General features: G+C 41.0%; 1 protein-coding gene across 4 annotated transcripts in view; it reads right to left on the bottom strand.

Annotated features, from left to right (window-relative positions):
- Nucleotides 1–26,770, bottom strand: part of apbb2b (amyloid beta (A4) precursor protein-binding, family B, member 2b) — a 57,478-nt gene that overhangs the window by 16,993 nt on the left and 13,715 nt on the right. For all 4 annotated transcript variants that reach the window (XM_082535232.1, XM_082535234.1, XM_082535233.1 and 1 more), the window contains exons 2-10: nt 20,034–20,152; nt 18,987–19,044; nt 14,045–15,085; nt 5,955–6,199; nt 4,833–4,964; nt 4,246–4,314; nt 3,376–3,426; nt 2,289–2,374; nt 1,927–1,987 (exon numbers count right to left, since the gene is read on the bottom strand). In XM_082535232.1, the coding sequence (XP_082391358.1) occupies nt 1,927–1,987; nt 2,289–2,374; nt 3,376–3,426; nt 4,246–4,314; nt 4,833–4,964; nt 5,955–6,199; nt 14,045–15,085; nt 18,987–19,002 (1,701 nt within the window). In that variant the 5' untranslated portion in view covers nt 19,003–19,044; nt 20,034–20,152. The remainder of the gene's footprint in view (nt 1–1,926; nt 1,988–2,288; nt 2,375–3,375; nt 3,427–4,245; nt 4,315–4,832; nt 4,965–5,954; nt 6,200–14,044; nt 15,086–18,986; nt 19,045–20,033; nt 20,153–26,770) is intronic.

The following is a 26,770-nucleotide window of genomic DNA, read 5'->3' as shown; positions in this document are numbered from 1 at the left end:
ACGACACATGAGATTGGAAACTTGTAACCTCTTAAAGATGAAACCAAACAAACAAACAACAGAAAAGATGAAGAAAACAGAAGAAAGTTAAAGACAAAGAGAGGAGTGAGACCAGTCCCTCTGCTCTCATAAAGTATTCATTTGATTTCTGCAGTCCGTTCAGAAAGCACTCTGCACTCTATATAGGTCAGGGAGGGAGATGGAGACCGTCACAGTTAAACTGACTCGTGGCAAGTTTGTTCTAATGCAGTCATGTTTCCACTCATGCTAGGCTGAAACTGCTTTAGAGTGAGATCTAATACGTAATTAACTTCTTCTTTTGTAGGCAGAAAAATGATCACTCCAATCTTAAAAGAGCAATGGCTGATTTGCTTCTCTGTAACATGTGAGTGTGCGAGCGTGTTGCCATATCAAAAGCCTGAGCTGCAGGCATGTGTTTGTGTCTGGTCTTCATCACAGTGTCACTGCTGCCTAAGGACTGAAGGCTGGGACACCAACCAACCCACTGAGTTTTAACTCTGATGAGCCAAACACATCTCGAACCTTTTTCAGAACTTTAACAATTAATAATAATATTACTACTACTATTAATAATAATAGTAATAATACCACCACCATCAGGGGAATCAGAAGCAACAGTGGGTACAAAAAAAGACCAAATGAGGAAAAAAGTTGGGAACTAAAACAAAATTTAAATCCTCCTACATCTTAGTCTGCTGACGGTTCTCATCTATGACCGGTTTCATGATGTCACCAAGATGCCTAGCAAAGCTAAAATGACCCATTTGTTGTATTTATGCACATGTAACACTTTGTAAAAGTATCGTATCATTTTCATTTCACTACTGTAAAATCTAATTTATCAAATCTTTTGATATATCCAATTTATATTGATATTTGTAGGTTCAATATTACATTACAACACATCACTTCACACATGACCTTAAGAAGGGACTATATCAAAAGTTCAATGATAAATAACTCCATAAATGTACATAAGGCAATGTATCTTGGGCATGTATCAGTGTGTTTAATTCATGGCAAATTATTAAACAACCAATCACCTGCAAGAAAAGTGCTCATAAAATTAAATGAAATTTTCTTCTCTCAATCTATCAAAATAAGGGATGATATGTAAAAACTGTCATATGTCTTATAAATACCTCACGAAACTGGGTGGGAAATGAAAAAAAAACAAAACAAAACAAAAAAAACTTATACAGTATATATATATGATAGTGTGCAAATACCAACATGCATAGGTACATGCATAAATGTAATGAATGTGTACAAGTTTTTGTGCTTTGTTGTCCGTACATTTTGTGGTTGTTGTGGATTGTGTTCATTTATTTTAGTCTCACTGGAATTTGCTGCAGCTTATGACAGAATGCAGTGGGTGTGAGTAACACTGCAATTTAAAATTTAACTTATGGCCCAAGGTGACCTTTTGCAAATGAATGCCACCCTCCACAGTAGTAAGTTTTACTGAGCCTGAGACTCCTTAAAGGCTTAAATGTCTCATTTGAATTTCTGGTTTGGATGCTTAAAGAGGGTCCACCACTGCACACTTGTATTTTCCTCTTCCACCACTGGGGGGCAAGCTTTCTCTTCTTTCAACAACAGCAGCAGATCATGAGTGCTGGAAAGCCGAGTGTAACTTTAACCATTTAAAGGAACTTTAGACACTGAAAAAATTGAAGTACTTTTATAAAAAGTAGCGTGTTTGGCACTTAAATTCTAAAATGATCTTTTAACCTACTTCATACCATTTTTTTTTTTTTTTTTTAAATATAGAGGCAACAGCTACATAACAACCTCACCTGATTCAGCCTGTCCTGTGTCTAAGACCACACATTATAAAGACATTCGAAGGCCAGTGCGTAATGCTGACCTTCATGTATATAAAGTTTAGAAAAAGGGTTTTACCTTTGCCTCGGGGTCACTGTTAATACTGCTGGATTCTTCTTCTTCTGCTGCTGGACGGCTCCTGAAAATAGTTTAAACATAAGAGAACTATTAGCTGCTTTGTTAGCAAGGTTTCTGTCTGATGTGTGAATTTACAGAAGCTACAAGCAGGCGATACACTAGCAGAACATGGACCCTTTTCCTGAAGAGAGGATCTAACTGGCTGCTTTGGCTGAACCTGTTACACTTTAATTAAATACAATCTCCAAGAAACAAAGAAGAGATTAAAATACAGGACAATCTGTTTAATAACTGCAGCTCTGGAGGCTTTCAGAGATTCATGCACAGAAGCTGGATGGATTTGTGTGTCTTCTGTATTTTACCTTAGCTTGAGTGACGCGTAGCGAAGCGTAGCACCCTCAAACTCTTTCAGACTGGGGTCCGGGTTCACTGTGGCTGCCTGCAGGTCCTGATGCACATATGTGAAAATCATAGCAAAATAAGCCTCTGTATCCAGCAGGGGTTCCACCCTAGAGCATCTTTTACACATGCAACCTGGAATACTGTATGAGAATATAAACCGATTGTGTCTTCTGTCACTGAAACACTCTCCTGAATTAAAAAAACAAAACAAAACTGAATGATCCAACAGGAGTAAGTGCAGCCAGATAAGATCCTGATGAAGACATCCAGATTTAACAACAAGAAGATGAGCTGGCATTATCCTTTTAATGTTAATATGGATGTTCCTTATGGATTCCTACTGTTTTTATAAAAACAAAAAAAAAAAAAAAAAAAAATTACTCTATCTTCTCGTGTGGTTGTATTTCTTCCTCAGTCCTCCTAAAAAAAAGATCATTTTCACAGGCTTGCTGGTCATTTTGCTCCAGCGAGATATGTGGCAATGTCCAAAAATATTACCGCTATAAACTGAAACACCTATGTGTACCCGTCATAAAATTCATGGGGTACAAGCTCCTGTGGTAGAGGCGCTACAAGACACGAAATAGATGTAAATTCTGACCCTTCAGCGTGAATGCCAGCATGCATCCAAGTGTGGAGCGAATGCTGCTGCCGGATGGATAAATGGCATTGGTGTGTTATGTGTAATGGGGCATGCTGCATTCAGAAAGAAAAAGGTTTATGTGGTATGTACACACACTGGTGTGTGTGACTACGCAGTCAGATCTGTGCCACCAGAACAGAAAGATGAAAATATATTACTGGCGTATGTAAAGAAAGAAACAACCTAATGTGTCGCTGGAGTGGAGTAAACAGACATGTTCTTACACATCAGGCATGATCAGAGGCTGCGGTTTGTGCAGATATTTTTATGTTAAAGCATCAGCCACGCATGCTTTTTGCCCAGGCAGTGAACTTTAGCACAGGATGTATAAATGCACACACTCAAATAGCTGGTGAGGTTAGACCAAGAACAAGACTCACTGACACCGAGTGCATTATACTTGCCTTCCACATTTCACTATCAATTTTTCCGCCAAATTCACTCCACACCTGTTTCTATATTTGGCGTTAAGACACAAACACACACACACACAGTGGCGGGTCAAGGATTGAGAGTCAAAGGTTGGGTGGAGAGGGGGGCAAGGGGATAAAGACAGAACAATGTTGTTAGCTAACCAGCTTACTCTACACTCAGACGGTGTTGCAATAACGAGCAAAGCAGCAAAACGTTTCCTAAATAAAAGTAAAAGGGCCAAGAAGAGTCCAACGGGACTTTCCGGGTTTTCCCCGATTTGTTTTGCTCCCATTGAACATTCACCTCGCTACTGAGAATCTGTCGATTCTTGATTAGTAGAATGTAAGCGACACAAACATACAGGACCCATCAGCAAGTGTTTAGACCGTGACACCATTTCTGTTGTTTTCAAGCTTTACTACAGCACAAAGATACAGTAATTACACTGAAAGTGTGCAAAGAGATGACAAAAAGTAGAAAAAGACATCAATATAACTAGAAAATCATTATAAAAGTCACACTACTAAAAGCTATAATACTAGATGTTATAGTGACTGCAGCTGATGTCCAATGACCATTACACTTGTTCCCAGTCTTTGCCCCTTGAAAGCTTACTAGGAGCTCTCTTCTGAACTGAGGGGTGAGTCTCTGGTTGTCAAATGTTGTCTTTATGGGGGAAAGCATGCTGAAGTACAAGGTTAAATCAGTGTCAGAGTCCAAACACTTATTGACTGCTCTATATATGATACAAGGAGTCAAATACAGTAATATACACGTACGGGTGCAGAGGAATTATTTACAGAACTAAGAAAAAAGTGAAAAAAGATGCTACAAGTCTGAGGGCAGATTGGGACTCCTACCTTTTCCTCATCTTCGTGACGCTGAGAGCAACACTCTTGATCCACACCCTGCAGAGACGTGGAGCGCGGCTAAAGAGACATCAGAGAGAGAAATGATGAGAGTCTGTTTAGTGACATCCTGCTGCACCATGTTGGTCCGTCTGCCATTTTAGCTTTTGTGCAGCTGGGTGATACTCGAGCAGTCTGGAGGTCGATCGCATCAGATGGATGTGCCAGAATCAGATTGAGGCACATCCATCTGTCAACATCAGTCCATTCTCACTGGATCGATATTTTATCTACATGGGGCCGCTCTCTATCCATCTCCTTTCCTCTCTACATTTCCACCTATCATTCTACATGATTGACTGATTGATCGGCTCAGTGTTCTTGTATTCTGCTACCAGACTGGAGTGTTAACAGTGCTCTCCCTCTCACTCCCTTTGCCCAGCTGCCTACATTTAAATAAAACTATATTGAAACCCAGACAAATGCACTGCGCCGTTTAAAACTGGCACATGGAAGCGTGAAAATAACTCTTGCAAACCGCGATGAACATCACAGACTCCTGTGAAGTACAATGTAACACAAAAACGACGGTGGCTTACAAAGTAACAGCTGTTCACAAATCCACATGTGGGGAGTGTGGGCTCGTGAGTGGACAGAGGCTCCACTGAGCTGTCAGAGGTGGTGCTGCCCGAGCGAGTCGACCCCCTGAAGAAGATCTCGGCCTGGCATGACTGTAAGCGCATGGAAACACAGAGGTATTAAAAAAATAAAGACACACTGTTTAATCCATATTTATTGGAGTCAACAATGATTAATGGATTCAAGAAATCCATTTTTTCCCATCTTGTTTAGGGAAATGCTCGTCATTTGCACTTGACAGAATTACTGTCGGCAGCACCGACTGGTCCTCATGTCAGTTGCATAAATACAAATTGTAAAAATACCTGTTCATGAAAACTCACAGCAGCATTAAGTACAAGTCATGTACATATTATTCTGAGAACAGCAGCACAGAGTGCTTAATTCACTTCCAACACAGGTGTTATTACAGTTTTCCTCATAATTATTCTGTGCTGTGAGCGCTTTTGTTGATTTATGCTAATCCAAAGCTCAAAATAAACATTTTCATTTTAACCGCTGTGACATTTCCAGTTTTATTAATGCTTAGCTGTTATTAAGAGTTGAGGAGTTTCATTAGCAACTAAATTGCATTGTAGCCAGTAATAGATACACTACCTTCACTGCATTAAAGTTTGACTTTATTACTTTGTTTTTAAATCAAATTGTTTGACTGCATTACTTTCCCTTCATCTCTTCATGTATGCTGTGAGCTGATTGCCTTCGTCAGAATCTATTCTCAACTACAAAAAGAAAGGTGTGCTGTGGTATCTGGCACCAAGATGTTAGCAACACATCCTTTAAGTCCTGTAAGTTGTGTGAGGTGGGGCATCTGTGGATCGGACTCATTTCTCAAGCAAATCCTACAGATGCTAAATTAGATTGAAATCTGGGGAATTTGAAGGCGGGGTCAACACTTTAGACTCGTTGTTGTGCTTCTCAAACCATTCCTGAATCATTTTTGCTGAAAGAGGCCATAGCCATCAGGAAAGACCGTTTCCATGAGAGTGTGCACATGGTCTGCAGTAACGATTAGGTAGGTGGTACGTGTCAAATTAACATCCACAGTGGTCATAATGTGAAGTCTGATGCATGTCCCTCACCTCGTGGTCTGGAGTGGGTGAGGGGCTGAGTGAGCCCAGGGAAGGTTTACGTGGTGTTGAGGCTGAGTGGTCACCCAGGGCCGTGGACTCCATCTGTCCAGGGGGTTGTGGATGAGTGGCGGGCCGTTCCCACTGAGTGGTGCCTGTAGGAATGTGCCAGTAGTAGATACCAGCCATGTCTGTAATCTTTTTCCATCCTGGAGGCAGGTCGGGGTCTGTCTGGAATGACTGCTCGCTCCAAATATCTGGTGGAAGAAAATTGTGAATGGATGGATGTAGGGCCATCATTCTCCTGCTCCGTTTCCCCCAAAACTTCCCGTCTCTGTGGCTGTTTTTGCACCATACAGTTAATTCAAAGTGAACCCACATTGAGCTACGTCAACAGCTGAGCTGGATTACCGGCATCTGCTGCACCTGTCCCTTTTAACCAACCATATCTCCATGTGCACAAGAACGCCTGTAAAGCACTTCTGTAGCATTTGTTAAACAAAGCCCTACACACTTTTTAAATGAAAGATATCACACGGGCAAAAAAAAAAGAAAAGAAAAAAATATCAAACACAGATATCAGGATTTCTCTTACATCTAAAGCAGCTGAGACACTTTCTCAATGAGCGACCCACTCAGTACTTAAAACATATTACAGTTTATTCAGCGTGACACAAATGAGGAATTGTTCTTCACTGGCCCTGGTAATTGTGTTAGCTTCTTCACTGAACCCTGTTTTAGAGAAATGTGCCGCTTGATTTCCATGGGTGTGTGATCCGTTGTTCTTCAATTTAACCTTAAACTCCTTGTAGTACCAAATTATCCTACCTATGGTATCTTGGAGCTTCTAACAGTAGAATGGGAGGCAGAGCCTTCCGTTATCAGGCTTGTGGACCATCTACCAGTCTAAATTCAGAGACAGCCTCTTTTCAACTCAAAACTTTCAGGTGACCCCGATCTCTCAGTTATGCTGTTATAGGCTCCCAAAGCAATAGGACTTCCTGCGAGCATTTCCTCTCCACCCACCATTAAATTGTGTCTCATCTCTCCCATAGTGGTGACGTTTTCCCCTTCACATTTTTATACATTGGAAAGCTATAGGTTAAATATGATCAAAGCAACATAGTAGTTAAACTTCATACACAAAGCTGTTCATTGTTCGATATACAGCCTAATGAAGTGGAAAGAAGAGGGGCAATACTCAGTAACAGTAAAGTGCATAGAATTAAATACTCATGAAACCCTGTGGAGAAGGCAGGATTAGGACCCAGACGCAGGACTCATGAGACAAGAAATGACCTCAAAACAGCTTTAATGGTTGAGTCTTCCTTAAATACCCCAAAAAAAACCCCAAAACCCCTAAACAGGAGCCAAGAATACAAATCCAGGACTATAAGGAAGCACACACACAAAAAAAAAAGAGAGCACACAGTATAGGGGACGACAATAAATACACACATGGTAATGAGAGAAAAGGAAACAGGTGGGAAATACAGCAGCAACAAATCAAGAATAACGAGACAGGGGAAGTAAAACTAGAGACAAGAGACAAAAGACTACCAAAGTAAGACAAGGACTAACAGATGGCAGACTCACACATGTGAAAATGACATAGAAATACCAGAAATATGGACAGAAGACTGAAGAAACAGAATGAGAACAGAAACAGGGATTAACAAACTAGTGAAGGAACTAAAGACACAGATAACAAGAATTTCATGAGAACCTAAAAAAAGCAGAATTACCATCATAAACAGAAGGCTACAGAGCTTGACGGCTACAGAGCTTAAGGACTTGAACTGGAACAAAGAAGTAACACGAAAGGGAACTCGTATCAGCAATAAGGAAAAAAAAGAACCATAAACCTTTAGAAATACCAGAAAGCCAGATTATCAACAATACAGAACAAAGAACTCTAATACACAGAAAACCTTAACATCAAAATCCCAGGTCCCAGACATAAGATAACACAGAGTCCATATTGACTGATCATGGTTATGCGTGCACCATCACCACAAATGTCTCTTTGTCTAATTTCAACCAGAAATAAACTTTTCTGAGTGCTGTACGGGCTTAGTAAAGTTAATTTGTTTTTTTAAATGAGCTTATAAATAAAGTGCTGTACTAATAAAATGAATAAATCAGAGCAAGAAAATACAGAAAAAAGTAAGACAAGGAAAAAAAAAAGTAAAAAAAAGTGTCAAAAGCTCAAAGGATGTGTTTTACAGGGGGCTTTAAACATGTCAAGTGTTGGTGAGGTCCTAATGGTGAAGAGGCGACTGTTCCAAAGTTGAGATGCAACTACAGCAAACGTCTCATCTGTGCTTTAGTCTGCTTCTCAGAATGTATGCATGTGCAGATTTATGTGAAAATTAAACTTTCCTCCACCAACAGAACACAACATCAGCAAACAGAGCAGATGTCTGTTAGCATAATTTATTGGGCAGTGATATATTTAGAGGAGCTACAGCTGTTACCTTGAAAACACATGTGCGCACACAAACACACACTCTGTGGAGATGGAGTACTTAAATTAATTTTTCTTCACTCTTGGACTAAAAGTCATCTCATGTGAAGGTTGCAGTTTCCTGGCAGCATGCACATGCACACACGCACGCACGCACACACACACACACACACACACACACACACACACTGAAGTATTGATGGGATCTTTGTGTTCCTGTGTGGAGATGATGTCGTGGCAGACGTAGTAAAGACGATCCCAAACTCTGTTGGGGGTGTAGCAACTCATAAAAGTGATATAAGCTCCAAGGGGCCGGTCAGCTGGTGCTGCATGTATTTATGTACGTTTGTGTGATTGCAAGGCGTTCTTGAACTGCTGACCATGCTGATGAAACGCAGCGAGTGGGCCCGTTGCCACGACAGCAGGCCATATGTCATTGTGACAACGGGGTCGGGCCAGACTGTGATGGCACTCAGACACACATGCGTGCACACACAAGTTATTAAGACTCTCAAAGAGCATAAATCATAGAAAATATAGAAAAACGCACTCGCTGGGAGATAAGGACATCCTTTAGGGTGGTGCACTGACTGCTGGGAGTTGGAGTCTTTTGAGAATGAAAAATAGGTCAGAGCAAATAAAACTACAAGAGAGAGAATCTGAGCGTCTCCATCTGCTTTGAGCGAGAGGAAAGATGGTGACTTAGAATGGGTGCCAGCATGAGATGACTACTGGATGTGGATTAATGCATCTGCATAAACAAAATTAGAGAGAAAGACTGAAAGAGAAAAGAGAGGAGATCTCTGGCTGGAAAGGTCTGAGGGCTACACAATGACTCAAAGTTATCAGTGTCACTCTCGGCAACGGATGTGGCAAGTAAGGAAACGGCATTAGGAGACTTGGTGTGCTTGCACTGATGCTGTTAAAGTGCACCTACGCAGCTGGTGGAAATGGGGACCTACGTAGCAGTTAGCCTGTGATAGCCTCGGTTAGCATGCAGCTGCATGCCAGAGTACAGTTGAGCAGGGGGAGGGGGAGAGCTGCAAGCTTCTGGAGCAAAACACATACAGACACACACTTTCTCAGCAGATAACACCACACATGCACACCAGCATTGACATATTAACACAGCATGAACCAACCAGACTGTTTCTGCAGATGATGTCATTACAGAAATAAACTTCATCCCCATGTAGGAAGACACAGACACATGCATGCTCAGACAGCATTGAAACTCAAAGACAACAGTCCAGCTTCCGGCCAACTCTGTAAAAATGCACCTACCCTCGTAATTGACAATCACAATGGCCAGCATGTAGTCTTTTCCCAGCATCATAGTTAGCTAGCTGCCTCTCATACAGCAAAACCCAATGCTGTAACCAAAGAGAGAAGCCCAGACAGAGATGGAAAGAGAGAGAAGGAAGCAGAGATCAGAGTGAGGGGGACACCGCAGCAGAGGGGGTGAGGAGACCAAGAAGGGAGGGAGAGAGAGAGGAAGGGAAAGAGAGAGAAAGAGAAAGAGAGAGGAGGGGGGACAAATCAAGGCAGAGAGGTAGAGAAAACATGACGTGACGAGAGAGGCAGTAGGAAAAAAAAAAATGGGGAGAAAGAGTGAATGAGAGGAGGAACAAAAAAAAAAAAAAAGGATGGAGAGCCTGCGACTGAGGAAAACAGGAGTGAAAGACAAACATTTATACGGGGGGGGGGCTGTTTCCCCCTGCAGGCGAGCTGTGTTTGCTGCTTGTCTCTCCCCTCTCTATCTAGAGCATCAGCCACATCAACAAGAAGACAAAACAAAACAAAAAAAGCTCTACCCTCCCTTTCCTGTTCAAAACCAAACATGCAGCCGGGGCACATGGAAGGAGGCTAAAATGTGGCACAGTCATCCTTATCGAATTTCTAGGTTGATTATTTTCTCCCTCTTTTTCAGCCTCTCTTGGTTGTCCTGGCAACCTCCAAATCGGCTTTTATTCAGCATCTCATCCAGTGGAGGTGCGAGGACGAGGTGGGTCAGAGAGGTAGAAAGACATGTAACTGTCTCAAACACACTTTGAGCATCACGCGTTGCTTTTTGGCACTAATCACCATTCAGTTATACTGTGCTTGAGTTAAGGGACCAACCTGGCCGAACACTGGTGTACATGTAGTTGTCCCCTGTCACCACAGCCAGTAACTGTTTCCTACAATGGTTGGGCAATGGTTGTTGGTCCTTTAGCTTAGCTACTAGCTTGAGTCAGAACAGAGCAGGAACTTTAATTTTGTTTGCTCTTTGTGGTGAACTCCACTGTTCTCCACTGCTGCTCTAATCAGCATTGGTTTTTGGACAGACTACACAGTTGCATGTCCCAAAATACTTCAACTACCTACACAAACTATCATGAATGCTGTACCATGAAATCTGTTTTACAGCACAGGATGTTATGTGATAATGTTAGACTTCTATAAATAGGGCTTGAAGGACCCTCTTAGACTCTGTATGCAGAGTGTGTGTGTGTTTTGACACCTTTGTGGGAAAACAGGGTCATACCAACCCTCTAGCCCACAATCCCCACAGAGGAATCTATCACACTGCTGGGAAAACAACACAGATTTGTCAACGTGAGTTTGACAAAAGCAGATAGGGGGCACTACAGTATGGGCAACTAGGAGTTGGATAGATACACTATACTGCCAAAAGTACTCTCTCATCTGCCTTCACACGCACATGAACTTGAGTGAAATCCCATTCTTAAATCATAGGGTTTAATATGACGTCAGCTCACCCTTTGCAGCTATAACAGCTTCAACTCTTCTGGGAAGGCTTTCCGGAGGTTTAGGAGTGTATTTCCGGGAATCTTTTCACTATTCTTCCAGAAGCACATTTGTGACACTGAGAAGGCCTGGCTCGCAGTCTCTATTCTAATTCATCCCAAAGGTGTTCTATCAGGTTGAGGTCAGGTCTCTTTGCAGGGCAGTCAGACTCGCTCATCCATGTATTTATGGACCTTGCTTTGTGCACTGGTGTGCAGTCATGTTGGAACAGGAAGGGATCATCATCAAACTGTTCCCACAAATTTTGGAGCATGAAATTGTCCTAATGCAGTCAGGGAAGTACCGTTTTCCTGGAAATAGCTAAACCCAGAGTCATGCGTCAGATTGTCAGACAGAGAAGCATGATTCGTCAGTCTAGCAAACACGTCTCCACTGCTCTACAGTGCAGTGGTCGCATGCTTTACACCACTGCTTGGTGATGTAAGGCTCGGATGCAGCTGCTCATTCATGGAAACTCATTCAATGAAGCTGTCTAGTCACTGTATTTCAGCCAAGCTGAAGCCCACATGAAGTTTAGTGGTCCTGCGACCTCTGCACACTATATGCTTCAGCATCCGCTGACTCCAGTCTGGGATTTTACGTGGCCTACCCCTCGTGGCCGAGTTGCTGTCGTTCCTAATCGCTTTCACTTTGTTATAATACCACTAACAGCTGACAGTGGAATATTTAGTAGCAAGGAAATGTCACAACCAGACTTGTTGCACAGGTGGCATCCTGTCATGATACCATCCTGGAATTCATGTAGCGCCTGAGACCGACCCATTCTTTCACAATGTTTGTATAAGCAGTCTGCATGCCAAGGTGCTTGATTATATAGGCCTGCGGGGATGAAAGTGACATATACAATTTAACTAGTCATTTGCTTCCTTACTGAGCTCCTCACTACACACATCATGGTCCTGGTTCTCTTTTTTAAATGACATTGCAAATAAGCAAAGATGGATCTGAAAGACTGTTACTTTCGTTTATTAATTTTCTGTATAGAAACAGGTATGTAATATGAACAGTGCCATACACGCCAGCATTTATAGCCTTAGCTAATTTGCGATGCACATCCCTAGATGGGCTTTTATACACAATGAAATCCTGGACAAATGAACACATGAAAATGTAATCCTGAAATCCAGACAACACGACAGTAAAACTGTAAAAATGCAAGCTGCTGGTATTCCAACTTGTAGAGAAATGAGTTACACAGATGCTCAGAGCTTTCAACTTGAGACTGTGAGTCATCAGAAAGCCAAAAAAAAAAAAAAAAAAAAAAAGCAGCAGTACAACTCACAGACTCAGAAAGACGGCACTGTTTACAGCCGAGACCACAGCCTCTTCTTTCTGTTAATCTGGAGGCTTTGTTTATATGACAAGCTATGAGGAACACTAAAGTGCCCATATGGTTATGTTGCAGGACCGGCTGCTGTTCTGCAGGAGCACGGATGTGTTTTGCTCGTCTTACACTAAACCACAAGTTTTAAGTGCCCAGAGGAAAATCTCCATACCCAGATTTTAACATAACGCTGGCAAAGAACAACAGTGAACTGAAGAGACCTGCAGACGTAGCCAACATGCAAATGCAAGAAAGCAAGAGACCCGCAACAGATGGAGACTCTCAAACTCTAAATATCACGCAAAAGTTTATCCTCACAGCTTTGTAACAATGAATAATAACAATATTAATAATAGTTCATTAGATGGCAAAACTGAGTAGCTGTTTGCAATCTAAACAATACCATTTTTCCCAGATATTTTATATCTAAAGGTTTAAACAGAGAAATTATCTACAAAGTAACCAAAGACAGAGAAGAAACATACAGATGTAAAGTAGGGCTACATCTGATTTCTTTTCTATGTCTATATATTAAATATTAGTCAGCGTCATCATTATGCCCATCATTACAGGATGAGAGGAACAGAAATTGAACAACTAAGAATATCTCAGTCACTCTGTGTCTCAGGGATATTACTTTTTCTGTATTTTAATTAGTTTTTAAGTCAACTTCTAGAGTTGCGCTTCTTTCAGTTACATTTTTATTTAAAATTGTTCAGTATTAGTCTTAATTAGTTTTCATTTTTAAAGTTCAGGATTTGCACACATAGGGAAGGTAATTATTGTAGTTGTTAAAACTAAAACTATGTTAGACTAACAGCAGACTACAGCTTTTCTCTTGACCCAGCTTACAGGTTCTTATGGAAAGGTTATCCATTATCTAATATTTGCAGAGACCAGATGCTCGTATTCACAGATATATAATAGAGATGAAGCTCAAGGTAGCTGATCAATACAGACGAATACAAGTGCAACAGGGGAGAGGAAAGCAGCTCCATTCTGTGGAGCTTTAAGATGAGGGGGGAAAAAAAACATCTAACACACCAAGATATTGGCAGCTAGTTTATGCATTAAGTTAAGCCTGGTTCACACACATATGATCAGGATGAAGCTGGAAACAGGACACAGCTGATCTGGCACACCAACCCCCATGAGGTTACAAGGGCACTTCCTGTGCCTGAGGGATTCTGGGAGATTTACTGGAGGCTGGAGTTTTTGTTATTCTTTTTAAGCAATGCTTGAGCTCTGCATATCCATGAATGGACACACACACTCTCAGATGTGCACGCACACACACTCTGGGTAAATGGAAAAATGTCATCAGTAGAGAGGACGGTGAAACCGCTAAACAGCAGGAGGGGGAAAACCCCCCAAAACAAAACATACCACAGTAGCTGACATAAGACTCACATAAAAACTACACTGAATATTTGTAAATATCAGTAACGTTTGCTGCATTAAGGCTTCATGGGCTCTGTGTGTGTCTGTCCGTGTGCGTACCTGTCTCCTCTGGCGAGTTGCTCTCCTGGGACAAGGTAGTCCAGCTCAACTCTTCGTCACTGGGGTTCAGATTCTGGATGCGGTTCAAAGCACAGTCTGTCTTTGCGCCAGTTCTTCTGTCCTTCTTCGTCTCTGGAGAGGAGGATGAGGAGGAAGAGGAGGGGCAGGAGACCATGGAGAGCAGGGGAGTGTCTTCTGGACTGGCTTGCTTGGGTGGGGAAGGAGGAGGGGGTACTGGAGAGTTCTTGCCAGATTTGAGGAGCTTGAGGTTGGAGTGGAGGTCAGAGATGAGCTCCAGGCCTGGAGAAACTTTGTGGTTCTTCACAGGGGGTTCACTGTCTACTGTCAGTAAAGGCTTCGTCTCCTCATCTTCCTCTCCCCCCACCATCTCATCTTCCTCGATCTTCATCTTTAACATCATTTCCTTCTCAGACAAGATGCTGATGTCATTGGTGTCCTCTGAGTCAAAGTCCAAATCAGCCGTGCTGCTGCTCAGTTTGAGCTCCACAGTAGTGTTTATGTTACAGTCCAAGTCAGGCTCTGTCGTCTGCTCAGCCTCTACATCACTGTGAGTATCTGGGTGAAGGTTGGCATCTTCCTCTCGATCATTATTAGTAAGAGTGCGACTGTCTTGTTCCTCTGCCACGTTGACATTAAGGTCATCTGCTATTATTTCTGAATCCATCAAATCAGGGTCAGTTGTGTTTTTGTTGTGGTCCTGGCCAGCTTTACGAAGCTGGTTCACCCCATTCTTTGCTAGTTTGGGATTGTTGGGAGTGGAGGACTGTGACGGGGATGACGATGGAGATGATGATGCCGATGAGGGCGGCACCACTTCACCGAGGCCCATGGCGGCCTGGATGCTGGTAAGCGCATACTTCTTCCGACATTTGGGAGGAGTGGCGGAGCCTTGTTTGATGACATCGCTGGTGAGGAGCTGGTTGTGTGAAGAGCGAAGGCTGAGTGAGGTGGGGGGCGTGGCGGCAGGGCCGTTACGATTGGTCACGTCTACTGACATCATCGTTGCACCAGACAGATCACCTGAAGCAGAAAAAAATAAATAGTGAATTTAAAAACCTAAATATCCACGTGTTAATACACAGACAACGCACAGGTGAGACATCACTGTCAATAACATCTATATGTTTGTTAAAAAAAAAAAAAATTACTATTTCATTTTCTTACATATTATGTTAATTTATTCATGCTGCTGCCAATATCGACTGTTAGGTTCTCCATTTGCATTCGCTGCGTGTGTCAGACTCATAGTACGTCGCCTAAACTTTTTCGAATTTTGTTCAACTAACCACCAAATACAGAATGAACAATTTGAGAAAGCACTGCAGGTCCCTAGTTGTGTTATGTAATTTTATTACGTGCCATCCTAAGATGTTATGGCGCCATTCGCCACTAGCCTAGGGCGCTGCAAGGAAGAAGGTTCCTGTTACTAGCAATGCTAATGTTAGCACTTGTGGGAATAACGTGTGGCACTGCATGTGTGTCTTCAACCTCATCCATTAGCGTGGACTTAATTTTGCCAATATTTTTACTTGTTTTTATCCCAGAAACTAGCAAAACCAGGAACATTGCTGCTGTACATCCACACAATGGATTTGAAATGGAAAAAATCAAGACGTGAATGAGCAGGTGGACTTTCAGCTGAAATTCAAGCTTTTTAAACAGGCACGCTTAGTTGAGCTAAGGTCGGACCCATGGGTTGCTTTTGTAGTGCGTTTTGAGTTATTATTGATCTGTAATATAGATAACCATAGCTTTTGTGGGATCTGGGCAGATACTTCAAGCAGCAGTCATATCACGATAGACTCAGATGCATAACATGCCCGCGCCATAACACCACCTTACCACGATGGACAGATGTGGTACGCCTCCAGTCTTCTAAATACTGTTCTGTTGCCACCGTTTTCATACACATTCCAGTTGATTTAATCCTTTCAAACAGTATTTTGATCTTTTCTCTGATCTAAACTCTGATCTCATGTTTCTATTTAAGCGTCAGTGGTTTGCATCTTGAGGTAAACTCTCCGTATTTACATTCATGAAGACGACTGTTGATTGCAGACTTTGGACTATGACACCTTATCGCCTACAAGAATGCTCTTGGCTTGGCCAAATGGTGCAAAGGGATTTTGTTTACTCCACTTTAATTATCTTCTGTCGTCTTTGAGGCCTTTTGCTGTTGCTGAGCTGGCCAGTGCATTCCTTCTTTTTGAGAATGCTCCAAGAGTGGTGGTTAAATCAACAATTAAGTTTCTGCTATCTCTCTGATAGGACTGTTTTGTTTCAAGTCTAATGAAGCCCTCCATCGCTTGCATCAACACCTCTTTGACAGTTCTCATTAAGAGTTATCAAATACAAATTAAACACTTTGATCGTGCTGAATAATGAGGAAACAAAAGACAAGTGGCTATAAAAAGGCTTATCAAACAACTAGCTGATTTTTTTTTTTTTAGCCTGTAAAAAAAAATGGACATATGGTTTAAAAAAAAAAAAAAAAAAAAAAAAAAAAAAAAGCGGAAAAAGATCAACAACAATTGTGATTCTTAAACTGGCAATGCAATAGTTTTTCGCGCATCTTAAATTTAAGCCAAAAGTATATCCTTTGATTACAGTCTCATTTCAAATCAATTGTGCTGGTGAGAAGAAATAACATTTTAAAAATGGTTTAAAGTCAGGTCCATAATAATAAGTGATGTGCATGTAACAAATTATTAAAAATATATGTCATTTAAAGATTAATAAGAAAAAGGTCAGCCATCTTCAGCAGTGAATAAAGTCCAGTGACTTTAAGAAAAATACATTCTGTTCTGTTAACTTTTACAGTTTGAGCTGCTACAACATGTCTTTTATTTTTACTCATTAATGCATAAACGCGCTGCTACCAGCAGCTTTTAAAGTGGAATGTGGAGTCACATAAATCCACAGAAGTAAGTAGAAAGTTCTGCAGGTGACCTAATAATACCAAAGCACTAATTTATTAGCACAAAGATGGCGGTTTACTTCATTCTACCGACAACAGCACAAATAATAGCAGGTCAACAACGAGCAGCCTTTTTGAAGAGTCGAGTAATCCACCAAATATTAAAGCCTAAGCGCAGGTTTTACGGGTGTTCGAGAGGCAGCTGAAGGAGAACTGATGTGTTTTGATATAAGGGTGAACTCATCTGTTGAAAATTGATGGGGGCCGTTTAGTCTTGTTGAGACAGCTGTTCATGAGAGATAGTTGAAGTGCAGGATTTATCAGGGGAAAGGCTGCTTTATTAGAAAGACGTTTGCTGTATAAACCTGAGATTTGAATACTGAAATCTGGAAAATTTGGATTTCTGAACACTTGGATACAGGAGAACACAAAACATCTATGCCAGCGGTCCCCAACCTTTTTTGCGCCACGGACCGGTTTATGCCCGACAATATTTTCATGGACCGGACTTTAAGGTGTCGCGGATAAATACAACAAAATAAAACTAGTACCGGTACCGTAAAAAAGAAAATTTATTCATAACACACGTGAAAAGACCCAGGAAAACCGAGTAAACGATAAAAACGATAACAAAATAATACTGAAAACCGATAAAAACCCTGAAAACTATACATTTCACACCTGAGCCTCAACTCTCGTGGCCTGGTACCAAACGACTCACGGACCGGTACCGGTCCGAGGCCCGGGGATTGGGGACCGCTGATCTATGCACAATTACGAGCATAAATATGCACATTTCTATTGTCTCTGCATGCCAATGTGATCTTGCAGAATTTGTTAATGTACAGAGGTGCACTCCTGCTACATGGTCGACTCTGGATCTACTGTAGACTCAGGATCTCTGACTGGAAGTGTGACTAAAACCCTGAAACACTGCAAACGCACCAGAGCTCACTGTAAAAATGACTTTGCTCCTTATCTTATCCTTGCGATTCTCCTCCTCCCTCCAGCACCCCACACCCAGCTCTGCTTCATTAAAATACCAGCATTACTTAGAACCCAGGATTTGTGGGTCTCTGCTCTAAAACAGAGACTCGGCAAAGAGTCAGAGGTCAGAGCTGAAGCTTTGGTACCCTGCTCACAGCTTTGAGCCATCCAGCCATGCCAAGTACACTCTGATAACATCCTACCCTCTAATCTCAAATAAATGAATACTCCTAACAGCAAGTATCACAGCCACATCTGTCTGTGATACCGTCAGTGTTAAATTCAGAAGAAATTTGCAGTAAACTGCATGCTTCAAACCTTAGTAAGACATGACTGCATGAGTCATTGAAATACTTCACTCCAGAAATGCCTAAAAATACATAAGAACAACCTCTAGATTTCAATTTGACCACAACTCTCGTTTATGACGTTTGAATTGTCACCAGATTAGGTGAATGTGGTCACTTTATTTCTTCACTTTGACAAAAAAAAAAAGCGGGGTTGCTCGGTTGCACCCCAGAACATGTATAGTAACATATTTTAATATTAAAATATGAGGCCATCTGTCTAAAGCTCTGTCTGAAGCTTAAATGAAACTGGGTCGTTTAACAGGACAATGATCCCGAGCACGTCAGCAAATCTACAAAAGAATGGCTGAAAGAGAAAATAATGAAAGTGTTGCAATGACTCGCAGTACAGACCTCAACCTGATTGAAATGCTGCGGTGGGAACTGGGAGAGGTGTGCAAAAATGACTGCTTCAGTTTATCGAGGTTTGCAGGCAATAAGTAAAGATGACCAGACCAAAATTCCTCCATAATAAATGTGAGAGACTGATAAAGTTGCTCAGAATACAAGTTACAGTCGCTGTAGGTGGTTCAACAAGCTACTGAATCATGTGCTTAGTTTTTCACAGGACTGAATGACTGTACTGTATCAAGAGAATGTTTTTAAGTACTCCAAATTATTTGTTTTTGTGACCCAATAATAAACAGACTGAAGGTGTGTGTGTACGTACCTGACAGGTCTGTCATACACTGGCTGTGGTCACTGTTCAGAGTTATGTGGACTCAGATCTGAGGGGGGGGAAAAAAAGAACAAAATGATCAGAAGAAGAATGAAAAGAATTACGAGAAGTTGTTGGATTGCCCACAGAGACCGCATTCATCCATGTGAAACCCACTGACAGCTGGTTTCTATGGAGACAACACAACACTGTGATAAAGCAAGGATGCTGGCCACAGAAATCAAAATGATTAAACGGAGACTATGAATCAAACATGGAGGAATCAAAGAAGAAATCAGTCGATAGGGATCTCAGACGTCTTCCATACTGTGTCCCTCACACACACGGACCTGAGTACGTCTGATTCTGCATGTATAATACAGTAATAAGGGAGACGGAAGAGGTTTCTGAGACAGCAGAAACTAAAGTGGATATCCAAAGCATTTCTGAATAATTAAACAAAACACACATAATGATAGAGCTGCGGTCAGGGGTATAGAAGTTATGTTAGCAATGCTAATCTACTGTTGCTGTAAACACTAAGATAGTCCAACAATGCTTCCTTCCTATCATAAAGCTAAGGTGGTATCTTAAAGGTGGGAGGAACCTGGAAATGATCGTTTTCTTATCAGGTTTGAAGTCAATCCAAACACTGAAGCAGTCCACCTGAGTCACTCCAAGGAAAATCTGTCAGTGCATTTTTGATGAAGACTAGCACAATTATATATTTCAGCGGCCTACCCAATTTTGACCTACCATAACGGTAGGTCAAAATAGGGAACTTTTGAGGTCGTCTTATCACTAAAAGTTATTTAGACAATAATTCTGATACAGGAATCACAGCTCTAAGGCAAGCCTGAAAACGTAGGTTAAAGGTGAGACATGTGCTATCCAGTAAAAAGAATCTCTATATAATATTATTCCTACATTATTTCAGTTCAACAGCTAAATCACATGCAAGACTTTAAAAAAAATAAAAAACAGAAACAGGCCTTTATTTTCAGTCACTACTACAAGAAAAACAGAAAAGCACTTAAAAAAAAAATAGCTGTTGCATACCTGAGAGCTAAGGATGGTGGAAAACTCCAGGATGGAGCAGGTCCATACTGGTAGTCAATGGTTCTTTCTTCATCCAATCATGGCTTTACTGAAGCAGCAGCAGCAGCAGCAGCAGCGTCCTGAGGGAGAGAAACATGAAATAGGATTAATGAGAGAGACTGAGGGACGGGTGAGCAGAAAGAGCGAGAGGTCTGAAGGGCACAAGAGGGACAAATAATAAAGACATCAATTATTCACAACCTCAATCAAACAGGAATACACAAGATGGGTGTGTATGTTTGGATATATATATGTGCATGTGTGTGAGAGAACATAAGGTTCATTTTGTAGAGAGCTCATATTTCTCTCTTTGGTGCAGTCGGGCCAAACCTTTGCTGACTGGAACCATCATAAACTTAATGCCGCCGGAGGCTTGTAAACTCTCCTCTGCTTTCCAACACACACGCGCACGCACACACAGCAGACTTTTGGACAGTTCTTATTAACACACAACTATGAGAAGCAGAGAGAAAGATAATGAGTATAGTTAGAATGGACCATAAAAAATCCCACTTACATCTGGCTGAAGGGCTGGGAAGACCCTTGGACTGATTTTAGGGTAGGGCTGTTCGATATAACGATATATATCGGATGACGATATAAAAACGTCTATAGTTTCATTTTAGGCTATCGTTTGTTTCGTGGTGTCGCAAAATAAAGTGTTTACGGCAATATTTTTTCATCGTTTTGATGGTCACTGTAGTGGCTATATTAATTTCTTAAAGTTCTCTCTTTCTCTTATATTTAATATAACCACACTACAAGCGCCTGTTTTTATGCGTTGTTGTTAGCAACAACGACGGTAACAGCATCGCGTGTTCGCTTGTTTATTTTCCACATAAACCTTTCACAATAAAGCTCAAGATCCTGTTGAGACTTCAAAATAAACTGAATCATGTGAAAGAGTATGCAGAGTATTTATGGATGAAAAGCAAAAAAGAGCTGTCAGGTGCTAAAAAATAAACCTTAGACTCAAACGTTAGAACAGGCTTTTCCCCGCAGCACGCTGTGTAATAAATACTCAAAGAAAACTGCGGCCGTTACAACTTATGTCTAAAAATGTATCGTTTCATGCATCAGTTAAAACACTCGTCTCCAGGTACACGACGCACAGCTGGAAACACTTCACGCAAATCGAACAGCCTGAGATTCACAGAATTTACAGAAAATGTAAAATTTGTGATTTATATCGTTATCGGACGATAGATGTCTTATATCGGGATATGAGATTTTGGTCATATCGCACAGCCCTATTTTAGGGTGTAAAAATTGTAATAACTTCAGAAACTGTTTACCTCATAGCACGGTTATGTTTAAAAATCATCAAAGTGGCTTACGGCAAAAGATAACTTGGAAATCAGCCCACCTAAAAGATGTTATTGCATCATTGGATAAACAAAAAATCAATTTTTTAATGGTTGCTAATTTCAGAACAAGAATAAGGGATTCACGACCAAAATGAGGGTCCCAGCCCTGTGATGGGTCATGAAAGTACTACAATTTGGCCACGATAAACCATATATAGTATTAATGTATTCAAAAAAAAGTCTTTTGTAAATTATCTTTAAATTTGAGTTAAAGATTTAAATCTTCAAAAAAAAAAAAATACATAAGAGAACTAAAAATCACCTTCAACAAGTAAATCGCCAGAAGATCAAAACCTACTTGATGAAAACACAGATTAAATATTTCATTTTAGGCTTCTGTAACGTTATCATTAAAGATTTGAGTGGTACACCAAAGATTTTTGGATTTCCAAATTAGAGATTTGTCTCTAATAATGGTAACAAACTGCTGTTCTGTGGATTAATCTGTTGGGTTCGGCGTCGTTCTGCGTTTGCTGCCACGAGGCAGAAGCAGCTATTGGGAGAGCTAATGTAGCATTTCACACCTACAATGCCAGCAGCTTTACTTTGCAAGTTTCTTACTTGACTGCAAAACTGTAGGCGAGTGAGTTCACGCAACACTCGCAACACAAAGATGTTTTGGCTTCTTTCTTGTGCTCCTCATTCGTCTTACCGAACCACTCGGAGGGAGGCTGGTTCAGAAAAACCTGTTGGAAAGCTTTTATAAACACTCATGGCAACATAACCCTGTGTTGTGAGTGTGATTAATATCATGTCACGTCATTTGTCTCCTATTAGCAACACATGCAATGCGTGTCTGAGTGTGCAAAAGAACAAAAATCTAACTAGCCTAAAGCTTCACTTTGAGCTGAAATGTGACCAGTGAAAATAAATGCAATACAAATTCAGTGAATTCTTCTTCTTCTATGTATCAGATAAAGTTGCATTGTTGGTTCATGTTCAAAACGAGCCACGGCTAAATGCCAATTTCAGGACATGTGCTAAAGTGGAAATAAAGGAACCAAAGCAACAGAGCTGCAAAACATCCCATAAACAACAAAAGGTCTCCAAGCTCACATCATTTTTCTACAGGTTTACATAACTGAGCAGTGTTATGAAGTTCACATACATCCATGAATGTGATTGTCAATATTATTTAAAACTTGAAACATTGACACCAATCTGAGTATCAACTTACATAACAGTCAAACATCTGGTTTGTCTAAGTGTTACAGCAACTGTGATAAAACACTCACACATCTGAGGAGAAGCTGTATAATTTTCACCAGCTGCACATACTCTAATGCTTTTTTCATTTTAATGGTTTATGTTGGGACACGCAAGATCGAATGGACTACACTATCTGCCATATCAGGTGTAAGGGTTTAAAAACTCCTGGGAACAGCAACACTTTAGGAATCACACCGTGAGCAGGCACAGATGCGTTTTGAAGGCAACTCAATTTTCATGCATAATCTGAAAATAGAAAAAGAAAAGTTCAGACAAAGAAAGAGGGTTGGTGTTTAAAAAAAATTGAAATGTTGCATTCTGGGATTAAAATTACAAGGCATGCTTGGTTACTTGGATCCTGCTGCAACAAGTCTGCATACCAGAGAATATGTGAGACTTTGTGGGTATTTGCACAAAAGGGTGTCCACACTGAAAACAAATGGATAGCTTGCTGCAGAGTCTGGCAGTTTGGATATTTGCCTTAAACCTAAGCAGCATTTGCAGTTCATCCTTACGCCTATGATTTGGGAGAAGGCTTGAGGAGAAAGGAGGCCATAGCAGTCTAATCTCAATTTTTCTTAGTTTGTTAATACACACAACCAGATCTATTATTATTATTATTATTATTATTAATAATAACAATAATAATGATGATAAAGTAATCTGCACCAACCACCACCTCACTGGAAATCAAGTCTGCACTTCCTCTAATGGCCTTTTGAGCCAGGCTTCACAATCGAGTCAATGCACACAGACTCTAATGTCAAAATGCCCAGCTCTTACAACACCTGGAACCCTCCCGTGTCCTCCTAATGTACTCTTGTTTTCACACATCACTATATATCAATAAAAATGTGGTTTGACAACTAATAGAAAGGGTAGGCAGAGACCACCCTCATTAACTTCTGATGCATGCCCAGTCCTTTTGTCCTAAAAGCAGGCCTGAAATATGACAGAAACTATTCAGTTCAGAAGAGATCATGAAATGCTTATTCCTAGAAGGCTTTAAAGGGGTAAATAGAGTACAAAAAAAAATAACCCTTTTTAATATTATGGGGGAAATAAAAGAACTTCTGGTCCTATGAATGTCTATGGGGAAAACAGTCCTCAGCTTTGACCTCTGTAAGCCCTTTCCCAATGAGTTTATGGGCTCAGGCACTCATTACGGATCATAGAGAATAAAACACCAAATCCATTTTGTGAATTTGGATTATTCTAATATTTAAATAAAAGAAAAAAAAAAAAAAAAAAAGGATTACCCAGGATATGTTCGTATAGGCATGCAGTTTCAAGAGTCAGATCCACCCCACGGTTGGGGTATCTGGTTTCAAACCCTGAAAATGCTCATTTCATTAAAAAGAAAGCAGTAGGCGACTTCATGATGGCTACATCCATCTTTTGTGCTCACTACGATCCAGACACAGGGCTCCACCTCTACCAACTGGAGTCACTTAACTCGACTGCGCTGAAAAAAACAAAAAACAAATACAGGGTGCTGTTTGGTGCAGACCATTTAAATTTGGTCTAAACACTTTGATGCATAAAACTGGAGGAGTTTGCCTTTAAAGTTTCAAGTTAGCACTTAAAAATCGGTCTTTTCATTTTAAGTCCAGCGAGCTAAAGTAGTAAAAGACAACAAAAAAACATCACTGTCCAAACACTAAATACAGACTGCACCGAAGATGCCATATCATTATGATGTTTTTAAAAAAATAAAAAAAATAAAAAAAAAAAAAAAAAGAGGAGCTGGAGCTACAGTTCAGGAATGCACTAAAACGATAAGTCTGAATACCAACTACATCTGGATCTGGGCTGCATCGGAGCGTCAGCACCTTTGAAGCACTCCTTGCAGTCCTCTGTTGTGGATGGTGGTGGTGGGGGGGCTATACATAATTAGAGGGCCTATCTGCAGGCAGGGCAGCAGTGGTACTGATACATATAGGGACAGACGTTCAAGCTGAGACACAGACATTTAGACAAAACACTCACCGGGAGGGAGGGGAGGGGTTGGTAATAAGATCTAGGATGTGTCACAGTCTGGCACTGACCTTTAACTTCTGACCTACAGGCCAGCCCACTGAGTGTGTGCTGTTTTTTGTGTGTGTGCATGCACTTAGTGTCGTCTGTATGTCGGAGTGTCCAGATCCTAAAAGAATGAAGGAAGCAGCTGCAAACACTCCATCGCTCTCCGTGTCTCTGTTTCTTTTTACGTGCGTGCTGTTTCCAACCACCGACACTCTGGACTGAGATTGCTTTTAAATTCATACGCCAGATGGAAGCCTGCCAGCAGTTTGATGGGCTTCATCCCTCCTTCCTGCACCTCCCTCTCAAAGTTTCTCACCATTCTAGTTCCCCTGCTAATCCCACTTGACTTTTACCTTTCCCCCCCTCTATCCTATTTTCTTGTCCAATTCCCTCTCTTTTCCGGGCTTCCACCTCATTCATCCTCTACCTTTCAACCCCTCACTCTTCTCTTTGTCAAGAAGAGAAATGCTGTCTTTTCCTCAATAAAAGTGAAGGGGGTCTGTAAACTCACATAAAACCACCCATTTCTCGCTATAACGCTGATTTACAGCCCCCTCCCCTCTCTTCTCCCCCACGGCTCGTGAGAAATCCCATCTGTTACCGAAAAAGACTCACAAGAAAGCAAAACTGTCGCAGTCAGAGGCCAGGCCGCCGGAAACAAAACGGATGGGTTCAAGCCAGCAAGACAAGCCGAGCTATGCAGAAACAGAAAATGCAGCGGGGTGTTTTTCTGACTTTTTGGATTAGGACGTGAAACTGTAAGGCAGCTGCACAATAGCAGGCAAACTTCCCAGATCTTTCTTGGCTTTGTTTTCATTGGCTGCAGAAAAGCCCAGGCCTTCAACACGTAGCTGCAAACTACTTCCACGACAAGCTGACAACACTACTGCCCAAAACACATGCTGTCAAAGGTGCAGAGCTCCTCACGGCCCAACCACCCGTGTCCTAGGGCTGCTCGATTATGGCAAAAATGATAATCACGATTATTTTTACTGAAATTGAGATCTCGATTATTTGACGATATTTATTTAACCCTTTAAGACCTACTATAGAACCAAGTCCGCCAGAGATTTTTTTTTTTTTTTTACATGTTGTAGTGCCATTTGTGGGAGCATTTCAAGTTGCTATACAACTGTTATAGCCCATATTTTAATAATATGTATGCATTAAGTCCATAGTAACTACATTAATTGCAAAAAAGTGCAATAAACTACAAAAAAATTGAAAATCGTTTTTGTTTTTTTTACATATACTTTTACTTGGAGAAATTTAAGAGGTTTATCCCTCAAAACTTTAAATACAAAAAAGTTGCACAAAATAGTTTACAACAACAGGAAACTTATTTTGAGTGTCTTCATAGTTTTATTTTGGAGATACACCAATTTTTATACACTGCAGGAAAAACAAAAAAAAACAATCCTATGATGCAAATTTGCAAAGAAAACAGCATGTGCATCAAAATAAACTATTTCCAGCAGTGAAGTTTGAGTTCTAAGCATCCCAGCAACTATTCAGAAAAGTCAAACATGACCAGTATAGGCTTTTAAGGCCTACAAGTAAAAAAACTACATTTCCGCGAAAATGACGTCACTTCCGGTTTCGGCCAGGAAATGGCGGACATGTGATAGTTCGCGCTGACGTCTGTTTCAATGTGGGAAGTGTTACGAACAGCTGATCAGATCGGCAAAGCGTGTTTCTGGAATATTATGTTTTTGTTCCTGCAAGCGCTTTTTATGCAATTTTTGCAAAGCTATATGTGGAAGGAAACCGTGACCGAGAGCTGATGGCATCAGATGTAAGTACAACTCCTCCGGATTCATATGCAAAACAAATTATTGCACTAGCTTACACGGTTCAGGTTCTACAGGGATTTAAAAATAGTTACACAACACGGAGCATGCTGCTCTGACCGGCTTTAAAGGGTTAACAATGACTTTAAAAAATAATATAAAATAGTGTGCAACACCACTGAAGTTTTTTTTACCTCTCTTTTCAACCAACGGCAGTCACTCTTCTCTCCAAATAACTTCTGCTTAGCTTTCCGAGCTTCCCTCGGGTCCTCTTAATCAGCGGTCTCCAACCTTTTTTGCGCCACGG

The sequence above is a fragment of the Aulonocara stuartgranti genome (assembly GCF_965226115.1).
Source record: "Aulonocara stuartgranti genome assembly, chromosome: 6".
NCBI lineage: Eukaryota > Metazoa > Chordata > Actinopteri > Cichliformes > Cichlidae > Aulonocara > Aulonocara stuartgranti.
This window is presented reverse-complemented; position numbering and strand designations above follow the sequence as displayed.